The sequence below is a fragment of the Trachurus japonicus genome, chromosome 7 (assembly GCF_045865225.1).
Source record: "Trachurus japonicus isolate A0001 chromosome 7, Traja_1.0".
NCBI lineage: Eukaryota > Metazoa > Chordata > Actinopteri > Carangiformes > Carangidae > Trachurus > Trachurus japonicus.
Window position 1 is genome coordinate 21,649,999 of NC_140913.1, and position 14,958 is coordinate 21,664,956.

The following is a 14,958-nucleotide window of genomic DNA, read 5'->3' on the forward strand; positions in this document are numbered from 1 at the left end:
TACTGTTAAACTTGCACATGAAAAGAAAGGCCTGTCTCCCTGTCAATCAACTCATCAACAGCCCCCATAAACAAAAATGTTTGTTTGTACGAGTTTGTGAAAACAAGTTTCCTGCAAAGGACAAATAAAGCTAAATCTGAATCTGAAAATGAATGACATGTTATTCCAGCAATCATGCGCATGAGCATCAATGCTTGGTTGTGTCTGACTCCGATCAATGGACAAAGAGGCAGTGAAGACTTCAATGAGTAGTTTCTTTCATTATTTATTGGTTATGATGCTTTTGTGAATAATTGACATTCTTGGAGTTTGCTGTCGACCCCATGAAGTCAGCATCATGCATAGTGACATGGTTTGATTTGAGCAACTAATGAGTAAAAGTTATGTTGCGTAGAACACCGTCACTTTTTGATAAATGTATTATGTATAAATGTATCTAGTAACATTTTTGTTTAATGCAATGTGACTAGCATCAGTAGGATATGAGAAACACAGTTGTTACAATGAACCTTGCGTTGGAAGTGATTCTAACTGGAAACATGGATATCTATGGAAACTGGTGCTTCAGTGATTGATCGCGTCACCTCAATGATGTCAACCTTCTATGGACAGTGTCCGAGAAGAGAACTTGCTCAAAAGAACTGCAGAGAAGAGCGCTATTGCACTGGGCCAAAGAACATGAAAATAGGCCTGATGAATATTGGCAGCACATTCGTTGGTCGGGTAAAACCAAAATAAATTTGTTTAGATCAGATGGGGTCCAGTATATTTGGCATGGACCTGGCAAGGATAGCAACAGTGACTGCACAGTACTGGCCACGACCATTTATAGATGGCACACTGAAGTTTATTTAGCCAAATACTGAACGAAAGGATGACGCCTCCCAGTCTCCAGAGGTTTTCAAACAAGAAAGAAGCGAAAACTATAACCTGACCCAGTGTGCCCCTGACTGGAATCCAACAGATCCTTAGAGTATTTTAATGTGTAAGGTAAAGCAACAAAGTGGTTAAAATAATCATTTGTGAGAAGTAGCATAAGTTCTGTCCACAGATTTGTGTAAGACTCAAGAGTTTCACTAATGAAGGTTGGACTGACTTTTGGAGACGTTGGTTCTTTAATAGGGACCCTTTATAGTTTAATGGATCACAAATTGGACAGAATGGAAAGGATTTGTAATCATTTGGTCACACTCACCAGGATCATGCTCAGTTTTTTGTTGTATACATAATCCATTATAAACTTTAATGTGACTATATACGTCAAAGATGTCTTAATTTTAAGAGATTGTCACAGTTATCCTAAAAGAAAGAGAGCAATATATCCACATCCAAAACTAATGAGTGACCGAGAGGCTGATAAAATTTCCACTCTTAGCTCTTAAACTTTAAATCATATTTTACATTTTGTTGTTAACATTCCAGCAACTGATTTCTACTCCAATATGGTATAAAGATCATCAGGCAGACCCATTGAAATGTACTTGACCTGTCAACATTTAGATCAGATGGTCCTATATTTTGAACTGCAGTGGGAAAATAAATGTATCTCTTTCCCTGTTGTTTTATCCCTTCATATTCTGTGAGCTATTAGATTCAATTTCCATCTCGTCAAGTCATTAGAGATGTTAACATGGTTTTAATGGCGCATTACAAATGTAAATGCAGGCGAAAGCATTTAATCTAATGTACTTCACAGATTAGATTGAATTAATGCACGTCTTTATCATCTGGATCTCACAAAAACAGCATCATTCGTACAGTTTTCTTCACTTTTGTTGCACCATATCTAATATAGAGCCCTTTTTTAAGTATATTCTTTGGCTTTTCATGCCTTTATTTGATAGTACAGTTCAGAAATGGGGAGGCAGAGAGGGGGAATTACATGCAGGAAAGGGCCGCCCGATGCGGGATTTGAACCGGGGCCGCCTGCAGCGAGGACTTTAGCCTCAACACATGGGGCGCCTGCTTAACCTCCTGCGTCACTTGGTGCCCCATAGGTCACATTTTTAATCACAGCTCATGACTGCATTGTGACTGTAGATAGGGAAAAAGTGATTTCTCTTTTTTAGGAGGGCGTCTGTAACTGGACCGCAGTATGAGTCACATTAGTAAAGACCTGGCTCTCAGCAAGAGGAAAGCCCTGGGTGTGTCCACTGAGGATCACATCAAGAGGAGGTGTGTGTGTATGTGTGTGTATGCGTGCGAGAGAGGGAGAGAGACAGACTGAGAGAAAGAGAGAGTGAATGAGTAAGCGGATCTATCACCTGTAACGTAAATCTGATCCAGATGTGGTGGGAGGAGGAATTCATTAATCAGATGTGTCAGGCTGCATTAGGTTCCTTGTGTGCGTGAGGTTCTAGTTTTTGGCCAGTAGATGGGGTCAGAGTATAGCTGGATTGAGCTTAACCTAGGCAAAAAAAACTGCTCTGTACACACACACACACACACACACACACACACACACACACACACACACACACACACACACACACACACACACACACACACACACACACACACACACACACACACACACACACACACACACACACACACACACACGCACACACAACTGAAGGGAAGACACGTGTTTAAGTGTGTGATAAGTGAAGGCAGACACTGCCAGTTTGACACACACATACACACACACACTCTTAATAGTGAAAATCCTTTGAAGCCCTGTCACACTAGAGATAAGGTGTCGGGGCAGTGACACCTAATCAGAGGTGCTGCTGATGTGGTCACATATCTACCAGATAAAAGGCAGAAAAAGAACCCCAATGTCTGAATAAAGCTAAAAAAGTGACATCAAAACTAAGTCCTGGCACCACTTGAGTACAAAACATGTTGTTTCTTTATTAAAAAGTTCCTCTTTCAGTTTGCTGCACTGCTCTGAACATCCAGTTCACTTCTGCTTTTCTAGAAAGCAGTTCAAGCAGCACTCTGAAAAGCTTCAGGGAGGTTAGTGTGTATGTCATTGTGTGTCCTGCTCTGAGAAAATTTTTTTTTTTCATAATTCAGGCATTTAGTGCAGTGAAGCAGCTTGTCTCACAGCGTAACCATGGAGACGTGTGCGTGTACTAATGGGAGGTCGCTCTTCCATCCAGAATCAAAAGCGTCTGCGCCCAGCAGGGCAGAAAACAAGCCACAAGCCTCATGCTCAACCGATCAATGACACGTGTGTAAGTGCATGTTGAGCCCATTATCGTTCCTCGAATGACAACAATGGCAATCGATACCATCCATGAAGCCCAGATGAGCCCCAGACAATCATCAATACACAGGAGGTGCTACCAAAAAAATGTTAAATGTTGAAAAGCCCACTTAAACTAAGCATTTCACTATTTTACTTAGTGTTGTTAGCTCTTCTATAAACAGCTTGCCCATATTGTTTGTGTCACAGGCACTAAACCGTTTGAGAGAGAGGAAGTAATGAAGGGGCTGTGATACAGATGTAGTGATACAGATGAAATTCCTCCTGCCTTCACTGGACTAAATGTCATCACTGCTGACTGTAAGTTCACACTAACTGGAATGACCGCCTCATGGACCCCCTTTCCTGCTGTTTCCCAGCGAGAATGATGTGTGTGTAAGTGAGAGTGTGTGTGTGCGTGGTGCTGGTGGTGGTGGGGGGTTACCGGGAGGGTCCTGGTTCCAGATGTAAGTGGAACTCTTCAGACAGGCGGAGGCCTCGGCTAGAGACGCACAGGAAATGGATAACTGACATAAGGGGTCCTGACTCAGTGCATATGTGTGTGTATGTGTCAGTGTATAGGGTTTGTGAGTCAGGCAGGTCAAGTTAAAGGCACTGTAAACCTATCGTTGTGTGAATGTGATTCATGTGTATACAATAAAACTCAGGTGAGTCACAGCAAGACTCATGCTGAGTCAAATCCTGTTCATCCATATATTTTATGACGACGGTTGTATTTATTGTTGTTTCCTTTGCTGTGTTACAGAACAAAGAGATGAGGGCAGCACAACCCAAACAAAGAACATGTGTGCATTTGTAGTGCATAATGTATGCGCGGAAATCCTATGTATTATATATGCCAGGGATGAGATCTGGTAGTGTGTGACCTCTGTATGACAGGGGTAGTGCCTCCATGTATAATGGATGAGGAAGTGTAATAAATTATGAGATAAGAGAGAGTAATCCAGCATGGGGTTACTGGAAGTTGACAGGGTGGAGAGAGCAGCATGAAAAGGGGGAGACAGCAGCACCAGCCTGCCCTCTAGTGGCTAATGAATATCAGTCTGAAGCTGCAGCAGGCCCCACAACAAACTCCAGACTCAAATTAAAATGAGAATGCAGGAATTCAATCAACAACAATTTTGCTAACAGATCAATAGTCTAAGATTTATCATAAAACATTAGGCACTAGCTGATAGGGCCATAAAGTTCATCTTATCATATCTTAACTTATAACTCAACAATCATATAACTCAACAATAAATTCATTTGACAGTATGATCTTAAGGAGAAAGAGTATGATAAAACCAGCTGAACTTTCTTTTGTCTCTTGTTTAAAAGCTTGCGAGACTATTTTGACATTAGTTCTTTCTCAATCTTTTTTCTTAAACCTGCCCACAGAAGTTGTATTTTGGTTTTAACTCCTCACACAGAGAACAATATAAACTTGTACAACCAGTAATTGAAAGCCACAACCAGATACACTGTAAAGCTACAGGGAGCCAAACTGTGTTGCAATTGATTTCCTGGTGGCTAGGGGGGGAGCATTTTTGTGGTCACCATGGAGATGTCAAGCTGTGGCCAGCAATGGGGTTTTTCTTGTTTGTTTGGTTGGATGACTTTACACACGCACACAAATACGACTAGAATCATACCCTACAATGAGATAATGTGTTTTTCTATGTTGTGCACTAGGGCTGGTCAGTGAAACACGATGCCGAGTTGAAATCGTTGTGTCATACCTTCTTATAATGGGACAAAAGCTGCAAGTTTTCCAAAACAAATGCGAAAAGTCCAGGGAACACAACTCAGACTCAACTCATTCTTCGCTAGACCTTCAAAACTTACTTTAATCTATTTCTGTGGCAGATAAATCAGGCAGATAAATAGCAATTTGGACACTAACCAGGAGGATCTCTTACAAAACAGTCTTTTTGGGTCATCTAGTTACTGGCATCAACAACACCCACAAAGACACTAAGACACAATCCCATTAATATTAAAATGATCCAAGATTCTTCCACTGCAGCCCAGTATACAGAAGGTAACATTTGAAGGGTACAGACAATGACACACCTCTTGTAAACTGCGCAGTCTTTGCTGCCACAGGCAGCTGGAGTTGGCCAGCTGTGATGTGTGAACTGAACAAAAAGGTGCGTACATGTGTGATGTGCGAAATGATGCATTAGCAGATGTATCAATCATAGCAGGGAGAACAGTTTCAAAGACAAACACCACAACCACGGCAACAACTCTGCTACAGAAATAGCCCTTGTTTTGTTTTCTGGTGTGATCTCAGATTTGATCCAAGGAAACCATGGCTACTTTAAAACAAAACTCTGACCTTGACAACTCTGACTGGTCCTATACTGGCGAGACAGAATGAGTTCCCCATTTTCCAAAGACATCTGCCTCTTAGCTCTGCCAGGGGGCTCTGGTGAGCCAACGCTGCGAGGGGTCCTCCACATGGAGGCATGCTGGCAAAGCCAGCGGGTTCACAGCTGAATATGACAGGATGATCTCTGCGAGGGGGCTTGATGATGGTGACATCATTCCCGGACTCTGCCAGAGGGCGGTTTTCCGACTGTGGCAGAGCCAGCTGCATCAGGGGGGCTACAGCTGCCAGTGTTACAGCAGACACTATGAGGGGGGCTTGTGATGCATTACAGAGGGGCTGATCGAGGCTTTTGTTGTACGGGTAAATCACCAACTGTAAGCTGGACTGCAGCTGTGGGGTAACAGTTGGCAGGTGGCAGGATTCACCTTACAAGCATGTAAGCTGCAGCGTCATGTGGACAGGAAATGTTCTTACTGCCGTTGATGTTAATGAGAAAAGGGCGAAAACACTTGATCTGAAGATAAAAAGCAGCAGAACGTACCCATTCCCCAGATCATCAATATCATCATCATCATCATCATCTTCGTCATCTTCGTTCGGGCTCTTCCCGCCGAGGTCGCTGTCGCTGAGGTAATCTGCCTTCAGCAAGGACGGGTCGGAGTCATCCAGGGCTTCGATGAGCTGGATGCGAGAGGTGTGGTTGATCCGGAGGGGAATGTCTGTCTGGGTGTTACCTGTAGAGGGGGCGTCGCCAGCCTGTAGACGGGGACTGGCTTGACCCTGGCGCCATGACAACGGAGAGGAGCGATTTGAAAGGCTGGAAACAGAGAAGGCAGCAGCTTCATCACTGTCGTAGCACATGGTTCCCTCCACACAGCTATGGGATGAAAAACAGGACATGTTGTCAGATTAAAATACATTCACAGCAGAGAGCTCCCCTACAGAGCTGCAAATGACAGGGACAGTTTTGACAGACAGGAAGTGAATGTCCGTCTTTAATTTCCTCTGTTTTTTCTGAATATGAGGATATTCTTCCTCTATCCTACTCTCCCCATCCACCATCCTCTTCTCTCATAGAGCCCCCCTCTGAAAAAGCCTTCTACCGATTTTAAGAGGCATCTGGGATTAGTTGGTATCTAGTTGACTCTGTGTGCGTGTATGCTTTGAAATTTTTTTATTTTTAGTTTATTTTTATTCATATTCTCACGTCTTTATGTTTTGAGCTTCGTCACTTTCCTCTGACTCAGTAACAACAGAATCACACACATCCCCTGTGCTAAAGCAGCACAGCACAACCCTGCTTAGCGCCCGGGCTGAGAATGATGAGTATTAGCATATTAAAAGTTGCTGGCTCTCAAGCTGGGTGACAGTATGTGCATTCGCTTGCTGCATTAACATTAATCTTGTCTTCAAGATACAGAAACATCTTCACAAAAACTGTCAATAGAGACATTTTCAAAAAGAAAAAACGCTTAACCGCTGACATAAAACAAGTGGGAGGGAGGCGGAGTGAGGATGAAAGTGAGGCTGCTACCCATCTTGTTGGATTGGATTTTCACAGGGTTGCTGCTTGTGACACATGCAGAGTATACTGTACCAGTGAAAATATGTGGAGACAAAACAGTTTGCTCGCTCACCAGTCCATTTGTTTAATTCATGCAAATTTCCCACTCTAAACACTCGTTTTTCACAGGAAATATGACATCTTGTTTGTACAGGAAACTTCCGCGGACAGCCTGTGGGCTTCAAAAACAGAAGATGTCCTTTGGGACAGCAGGAAGTGATTCAAGGTTATTACGGTAAGGTAAAAGTATGAATGGCGAAGGAAATGAATTTTAGTGGGGAACCATCTGCTAAATTTGCTCTTCATGTAGGGAGCTCCCACTGAGGGACAGAGGGAGGACACAAGGCAGGAGACGCATGGACAGGCAGACGGGAGAGGAAGCTCTCAAGGACAAAATACGAAGATGGGGCTGGACGCAACCGAAATCAGTCAATGACAGACAGGAAGCAAAGGGAGGGAGAGCACGGACACGCACACACGCTCACATGCAATTAATCAGAGCGTTATTGCATGTCTTGTTGTGTGTGTGAATGTGAGTCGTGAGTGTGCATTGGCAGGGCCGGCTTTGAAGTCAGCTTTGAGCTAATCCTGCTTCAGTTCCGTATTAACCGGCGCAGAGGGAGAGTCGAGCAGGCAGAAAATGACAGACGAAGGGCTACCGGTCCGTCAGGAATACTGATATTGATCAGAGACAGACAAACAGGCAGTTAACACCCCCACACCCCCACACACTGTTAGCCGTGTCAATAAGAATCTGCCCATCTCAACTGCTGATCTTTGCTTTTTTCTCTTCTCAAACCATTCCTGGCTTATTTGTTTTGTTTGCCTTTTCTTGGCTTTTGTTTAGACTGATGTCGTCTTGTTTGTTTATGCGCGTGTGTGTGTGCGTGTGTGATGGCTGTATGTGTGGCTGACCTGTGGCTAAGCTGCACCCCTCTTAGGCTGGTCATGGTCTCCTCCAGGTTCTGTCGAAGGTCCAGAACATTTTGCACGGTTCTCTTCCTCTGGGACTCCGGGTCTGCAGGGGGGGTGTACGCACAATACACACACAGACAGACACACACACACACACAGGATATTTTTAGAGATTAAGTGCCATGTTACATAATAAGATAATAAAAAACACAGCCTACCTGTTCTAACATTGACATATATTTAGGATACATGCACACTTAAATACACACATACAGCGAGTTATTTTGAATTATACCTGAATAGATATGAAACAATAAAGGATGAACTACTAAATGATGAACTCATGGGTGTTTCCTAAATGCTCAAAACTGACTACGCAGGCTGATAATCATGTCATATTATGGTAATAATATAATGTTCAGTCCGTGCAGTCAGTGGCCAAAATCTGGGATTATATGTTCAAAACAAAGCCAGAAATATAAATCTACAACAGGGGAACAAAATGGTGAAACCAGAGGAAATACATGACAAGAGTAATACAAATAGTATGAACACTGGTGTTTTTTTCCAGATGGCAGTGAAGCAAAATTAATTAAATATGATGGCAGTCAGACTGGCAAAGCCACAGAGTAGTCCTTCAAGACCATGCAGGTCACATCACTTCTCCGTCTGTCTGGATGTCTCTTTCCCTCCTGTCTGTCTACCCACACACTCAGTCAAAATGTCCCGGTGCCCGCTCACTGCACTCTGCCCCTGTGCCCCCTCGACTGCTAAAACCTTTGTCACTTAAACCCACCGGGGGACACACTGTGGCATTTGTCTCACCCCTTCCTAATATACTATAATCTGCTCAGATTTGGCTACATAGCTCCATGCTGGGCCGTGCAGCCTCACTGCTGTTTCAAACGCACATACACTACGTGTCTGTGTGTGTGTCTTCAGACTGCTCCCCCAGGGGATTGGACGACTGGGATGCAATAAAAGACAATGAGATTTTCTAAATCGTCTTAAAAACATTTGAGCCACCAAAAAAAAACGAGATCATTTTAACGACTGAGTGATACACTGTAGACACATTATTCATGCTCATAAAATTTGGTTACTTTCAATTTACAGTATAAATTAGTTAAAAATACGTCAAACTGCTCCCACTTTTGTTGGTATAGGCTACTAACAGAAATGTCAAGGCTGCAAAATCATTCACAGCATGGGGTTGGAGCTATGACTAAGATCTCAAACAGGCCCAAGAAACATCTACACAAATAAACTAACACGTTCAGACAGTGTGCTAACCAACACACCTTAATCACACACATCACATGACCTTGACCTCTGCCCTCTCTCAACCCTCCTGCTCTCTGGTGTGTATTTATGTGTGATGGGGGGATGGTGATGAAAGAGTTACGGTGCTACGATATGGGAGAGTCTATTCACCCTAGAGGTTCAGTTCAATAGACCATTAGAACTCTGCCAGCTGACTCCCAATGAGCACAGAAAGAGATTTACTAGAAATGAGGGACAGGTTGAGACCAAAAGATGAAGTCAGGGTAGTTTCAGTTATTCTCCATCCATCTAATCCATCAAATACATCATTTTCAATTTATAAATTCTCACCAGATATTTTTGAAACAATCAAAGACCTGCCTTTTTTTGTTTTTGTTAAACATTAAATAAAAATTCCCTTTCAAAAAAAAAAAATGCAATGCAATATTCAGAACAACATATTCTGTATCCTGAACAAAAACAAGCACAGATGACCCTGACGACATACACACACTCAACATGCACCCACTCCATTCACAACCACCCCTCCTATGAATCAGTCCAGCTGGCTACTGAGGTGAAGGGGGGGGGGCACTCTAATGAGCGGGACGGCAAATCATGAGCTGCAAGAGGTGTCAATCTCAACAACAGCTGCAGACTAAACACTGTTCTCTCACATACACACATATTTATATGCGTACGTGCACTCACACATGCGCACACACACACACACCAAAATCGCAGAGCAGATTTATAAAGCTCAATTGATTTCTCCCAAAGAGAATGGCCACACAGACAATTGATTAGGCAGCCCTGGGGACAGGGAGCTTGGTGGAGAGATGATGAAGTTACTATGATCCAACCTTCTGCTGCTCACTCTCACATACACAGTCAGGCGCACACATTCACATGCTGCAAGTGTTTCGTAACAAAAAAAATATACACAAAAATAGAACTTTGCTCAGCAGAAGGTGCTCACATGAAAGGTACTAAAGTGCTATGTGGACATTCAAGCTGTGGAGACACTTTTCAGCTTTAAAATGCTCAGAATTGAGAGTGTCTAGCAGGAACAAAGAGCTCATGCAACATGCAAACACATGCAGACACACACTCAGACACATGCAGGCTTTAATTGGGCGGTTTTAATGATGCTAAACGGAGCTTTGTTTAACATTGGCGTCAAATTGATTAGATACGGTCTGCATGATTGTGCATGTGTCTCAGTGTGTGTGTGTGAGTACATGTCTGTAAAAGACTTCCTGTCCCGTCTCTGCCCTGGCCCTGGCTGTCCCAGCTGGCACGGGGAGGGGGTGTAACAGCGGTGCTGGGGAAATTAGGGATGCAAATATCCCTGTCAGCACTGGCAGCTCTCTGGGGGTACAGATGAATTACACACTCATCTGGTTTAAATCGAGTGTGTATCTGCTTGCATGTGCCTGTGCCTGTGCGCGTTGAGTCGGAAGCTCCACCTGCCTCTTCTCGATACACTCGTGAAAACACACTCCAGCTCTGAAGAGACTGCGAAACCAGCTGAGAAGCCTTTCATAATGGCCCACTCAGACTCTCGAAAAAGAGAGTCAGCAAGTTAAGAGTGAGAGTGTTATTCTAAGTGCGCGCATGGACGGCGTGTGCAGGACGACCTAAGTCCATCCTAAGTCAATCAGAACAGACAAAACAAACCGACAGAGGGGCAGAACCGAGGCTGAGGTCAAAGAAATGGCAAGTTGTGTAAAGTGGGTGTGAAGCAGGAAAGCAAGAGGGTATTTTAGTTTGTCATATTCTGCTTACTACACCACAACAAGATCAAAGAATGGCAAGACTGCATAAAATGTACAATAGCTATAAAGAGAAGCACTGGCCGTTCCCTCTTAATGTGGGTTTGGTGTGGTCACAAGTCCTTTCAACAGATTTGCTGGCCTTTGAATTAGCAGCAAAGTTAAGCAGCTTGTGTTTGAATCCTTGGGAAAGCAGACAGCAAAAAGGCAGAAGTTCACACAGCGCTCAAGAAGGATGGTGAAATACATGACAGAAACTTTTAATACTCAGAGTTGTCTGATGGGAATTTTTGTGGCATTTTGCAGTCTAACAAAACCCCCACATTTTTAAAGGTTTTTTCTATGGCAAAGAAAACATATGAGAAGATTAAACCCAACACGGTCTTAATCTGGCTCTGCACTTTCTCTCCTTCGTAGTGAAGATGCAAATCCTTAAAAACGCCTCAAATATTTTCTTTGATTACAAAAATGCCGACTGGGGCTACAGTAGTTTCTGCTACAGATGAATAAAACCTTAAAGTAAAATAAAGCACTGACTCAAAATAAACTACTGTACCTATGCTGATTCGTAACATGTGCCAGCGCAAGTGTGACTCATTTATGTGTTTTTAATAGACAACGATGAGAGATGCTGAAGATATCAGACATTGGATATGCAAGTAATACTTTACTGGTTGATGAATGCACTTCTAGTTTTGGTATCTTCATTTTTTTTGGACAATAATAAAAATACAAAAATGTGACAGACAGAGTGAGTGGAAAAAAATAGGAGAAAGTGCAGTCCACTTGACTTCCTCTCTTGGTTCACTTGGCTCTGCTCTCCATTAGAAAGAAACAAACTCCCCAAAGATTCACTTAATGGCTCTGTCCTTACAGGAGGAGTCTGCAGTTGTGTGTGTGTGTGTGTGTTATATGTGCAGTAATATCTCATCCTTATTTGACAGTGCGGTCCTGTGGTGGCTATATGTGTATTCATGCATCTTCCCACACATGAAGGTGTGTGTTCACTGGCAGCAGCTTCAGTTTTTGCGGAATACGAATGAAGGTTTGAGTAATGGCTCCTGTTTCTATTCTTTCTTTCCTTCCCCCCGGAGTTCATTTGTCCCCGTCCTGTTCACGTATGTGCAGATACATTAGTGTCACCGTAACCCCCTTCCTCGGGCTACAGTACTCTTATCACATGATGGATGGGTGGGGTTGAGCATCACTGATGCTGCACTGTAAAACATTTGTACCCAGAGCGTCGCGTGTTAAGTCTTTAAAATAGTCCTACACTTCCGAAGTGGCTGTTTGTCTACTGCAAAGGCAATCATTAGAGCATTCCTGACAAGCGATGTAAACAATCGCACAAACAGGATGCTGGTTAAACCTCCGTGGTTTTTGTTATTGTTTTTCAGCTTTTTATTTACAGTGTGGAGGCGACAAATGGAAATGTGAGACGACGGTAGCTTAACCCAGATAAACGACGGTCTATAATGTCTATGAACTCAGCACCTAGACGGTTCATTACCTCTCATTTTGTCTGACGTGACCAGTCGGACACTCTCATTCCTTGTCTTTTCTGTTTCTGTTTTTGCTGAGCCCTCAGACAGTTTTTTGCAAAACAGGAAGCATTACAACATACAGCCGTTCCTGCACATCTGGACAACGCGGACAAACACACGCTAATGCACCCAAATGTGCATCCACCCACTTGTGCGCGCACACACACACACACACACACACACACACACACACCACAGTTCATCTGCTTCACCAGGATGTTGCAACAGGATATTAGAGCCCTTGCAGATTGTATCTGATGTGTGACTTGAATGCTTAATGAGCATATCAGAGCAAAAAATATTGCATCTGTGTACAACAAGTTTGAGCAGTTGTTGGTTCAAAAGCTACATATGATGCAGCAGTTCTGTCAGATTAGCGTATCGACGTACATGTGCAACGAGGCGAAAAGAAATTGAGAGATAGCAACGGTTCCGAGCAGCTGATGGTGAAATCCATTAGAGAGTGGAAAAACCCTGATACAAGATGCGATTCCATAACCGTGACAGAGAAGATGAGCAACACTTTGACTTCCTTAGAAACTCAGCTACTGTACAGACATGTGAAAGTATTACAAACAGATCCAGAAGCATTTGGGACAAAACTGAAATCATGGATCTCATATCGGAGTTGAAAGGGAGGAAGAGGAAGACCGGGGCCAGAGAGGGAGTGAGGGAGGATTGGAAGGATGCTTTTGGGACAAAATTAAAATCTTCTATCTTTACTCTCTTATCCTCTCAGCCCAGATCTCCTTTCCTCACTAAACCTGGCTCTCACCCACACACAAACAAACATACACACATAAACACACCCGGCATATCTCCTTAACCACAGCCCTGCTATCTGCTTAGAGGTCAGAGCGCTATCCGCTTAAGGAGGAAGATGAGGAAGCATTAAGTGACTTGAGAGAAGTTTACTGTCTCAGTGAAGGAGGTCGAGACCTCAACAAGGTAATATCAAAAGTACATCTCACCTCTAACCTTTCTGATTAGACTTCGAGGAATGAGTGTGTGTGTGTGTGTGTGTGTGTGTGTGTGTGTGACATTCTGAAAAGTCAGATGTTTCAGTTGTAGCTCTTGTGATTCCTGTGCGTACACACTTGAAAACCTTCTGCTTGGATCTAAATCTGAATAAATCTAAATACTGAACGTGTAACACACACACACATCCATGCAAGCGCACAGCCACACACTTACACGCATACTAAATAAACCCAGCAACGAGCCAAGGCAGACCACAATGTGTGGCAATGCTTGGGTTTATTTTTGTTCGAGAGACTTGTTTCCTGTGGAACTGTGTTTTATGATGTGCTTAAACCCAGCTGCAGCTCCGCTCTCACATGTCAGACAGTCTGCCCGCTGTGGGAGAGACGGTACGACAGATGACAGCGAGCCAGTGAGCAAGAGTCTTCACTGAAATGTTGGAAAAGGCGGCAGAGTGACGCACATGGGCAGAATTTAACAGTTGCACAGACACGTCTTCAAAATGATTTTGGAAATCTAACTGAGTCACTATTTCATGAGAAACATGACGTGTGTCAATCATTTTCTGGCTCATAAAATGTGAAAAGACGGTGAAAAATCATAAATGTCAAAATGGTGACACCTTCAAATGTCTTGTTTTGTCTGACTAACACACCGAACACCAAACATATTCAGTTTACGATCTACAATCTACCTGTTTATATCATAATATACTTTATCCTTATGACACATCTGGAAACTCAAATAAAAAGCTGTTTATTGATACAACAACCTGATATTGTTGTGACATATTAAAGTACTTCACTGAATCCTCTACATATAATATTGTCATAAAGAATAGTTAGCCCACTAAAACCAGGAATATTCAAAGCATAGCTACCTTCATAGTAATTGAATGAAAAAATCTCCATCAACCCCCAAAGGATTGTCCTTCTCCCCAAACCCAAACACTCAAGCTCTGCAGTAAAAAAAACAAATTTTACCATGAAATAGGTGACGGCCAATGTCATCAACTTGTTATCAAAACTACACAACTGCATATTTATAGTTCAACAAATGGGTTCAGAGGAGGTGTTATATCAAAAGCCATTCCTTCAGCTGCAGCCTTCACTGGTGTGGGGCCGACCCCGATACTGTCATAAGACCCAGTCAGATGTATACAGTAGCCTATGTGAGTGAGTGCGTGACTGATGACGTTTCCTTGCGTTACAGAACATCTCAAACATGCAGGCAACTGCATCAGTAACAATGAGCACTTTTATCTGAGACACTTCAGAAGAAAACACAAATAAAACAGAAATGGATGAATACCAAGTATTCCTTATCACAAGACGGCCTACATAACTCTCTCTTTGTCTCATCTACTCCCCTCACAAATGCAATGA

The 14,958-nt window shown here is 43.0% G+C and overlaps 1 protein-coding gene across 11 annotated transcripts in view; it reads right to left on the reverse strand.

The window, feature by feature from the left end:
- nav1a (neuron navigator 1a) overlaps positions 1–14,958 on the reverse strand; it is an 84,998-nt gene that overhangs the window by 43,455 nt on the left and 26,585 nt on the right. For all 11 annotated transcript variants that reach the window (XM_085782096.1, XM_085782095.1, XM_085782093.1 and 8 more), the window contains 2 exons: positions 8,011–8,113; positions 6,073–6,408 (listed from right to left, as the gene is read on the reverse strand). In XM_085782096.1, the coding sequence (XP_085638222.1) occupies positions 6,073–6,408; positions 8,011–8,113 (439 nt within the window). The remainder of the gene's footprint in view (positions 1–6,072; positions 6,409–8,010; positions 8,114–14,958) is intronic.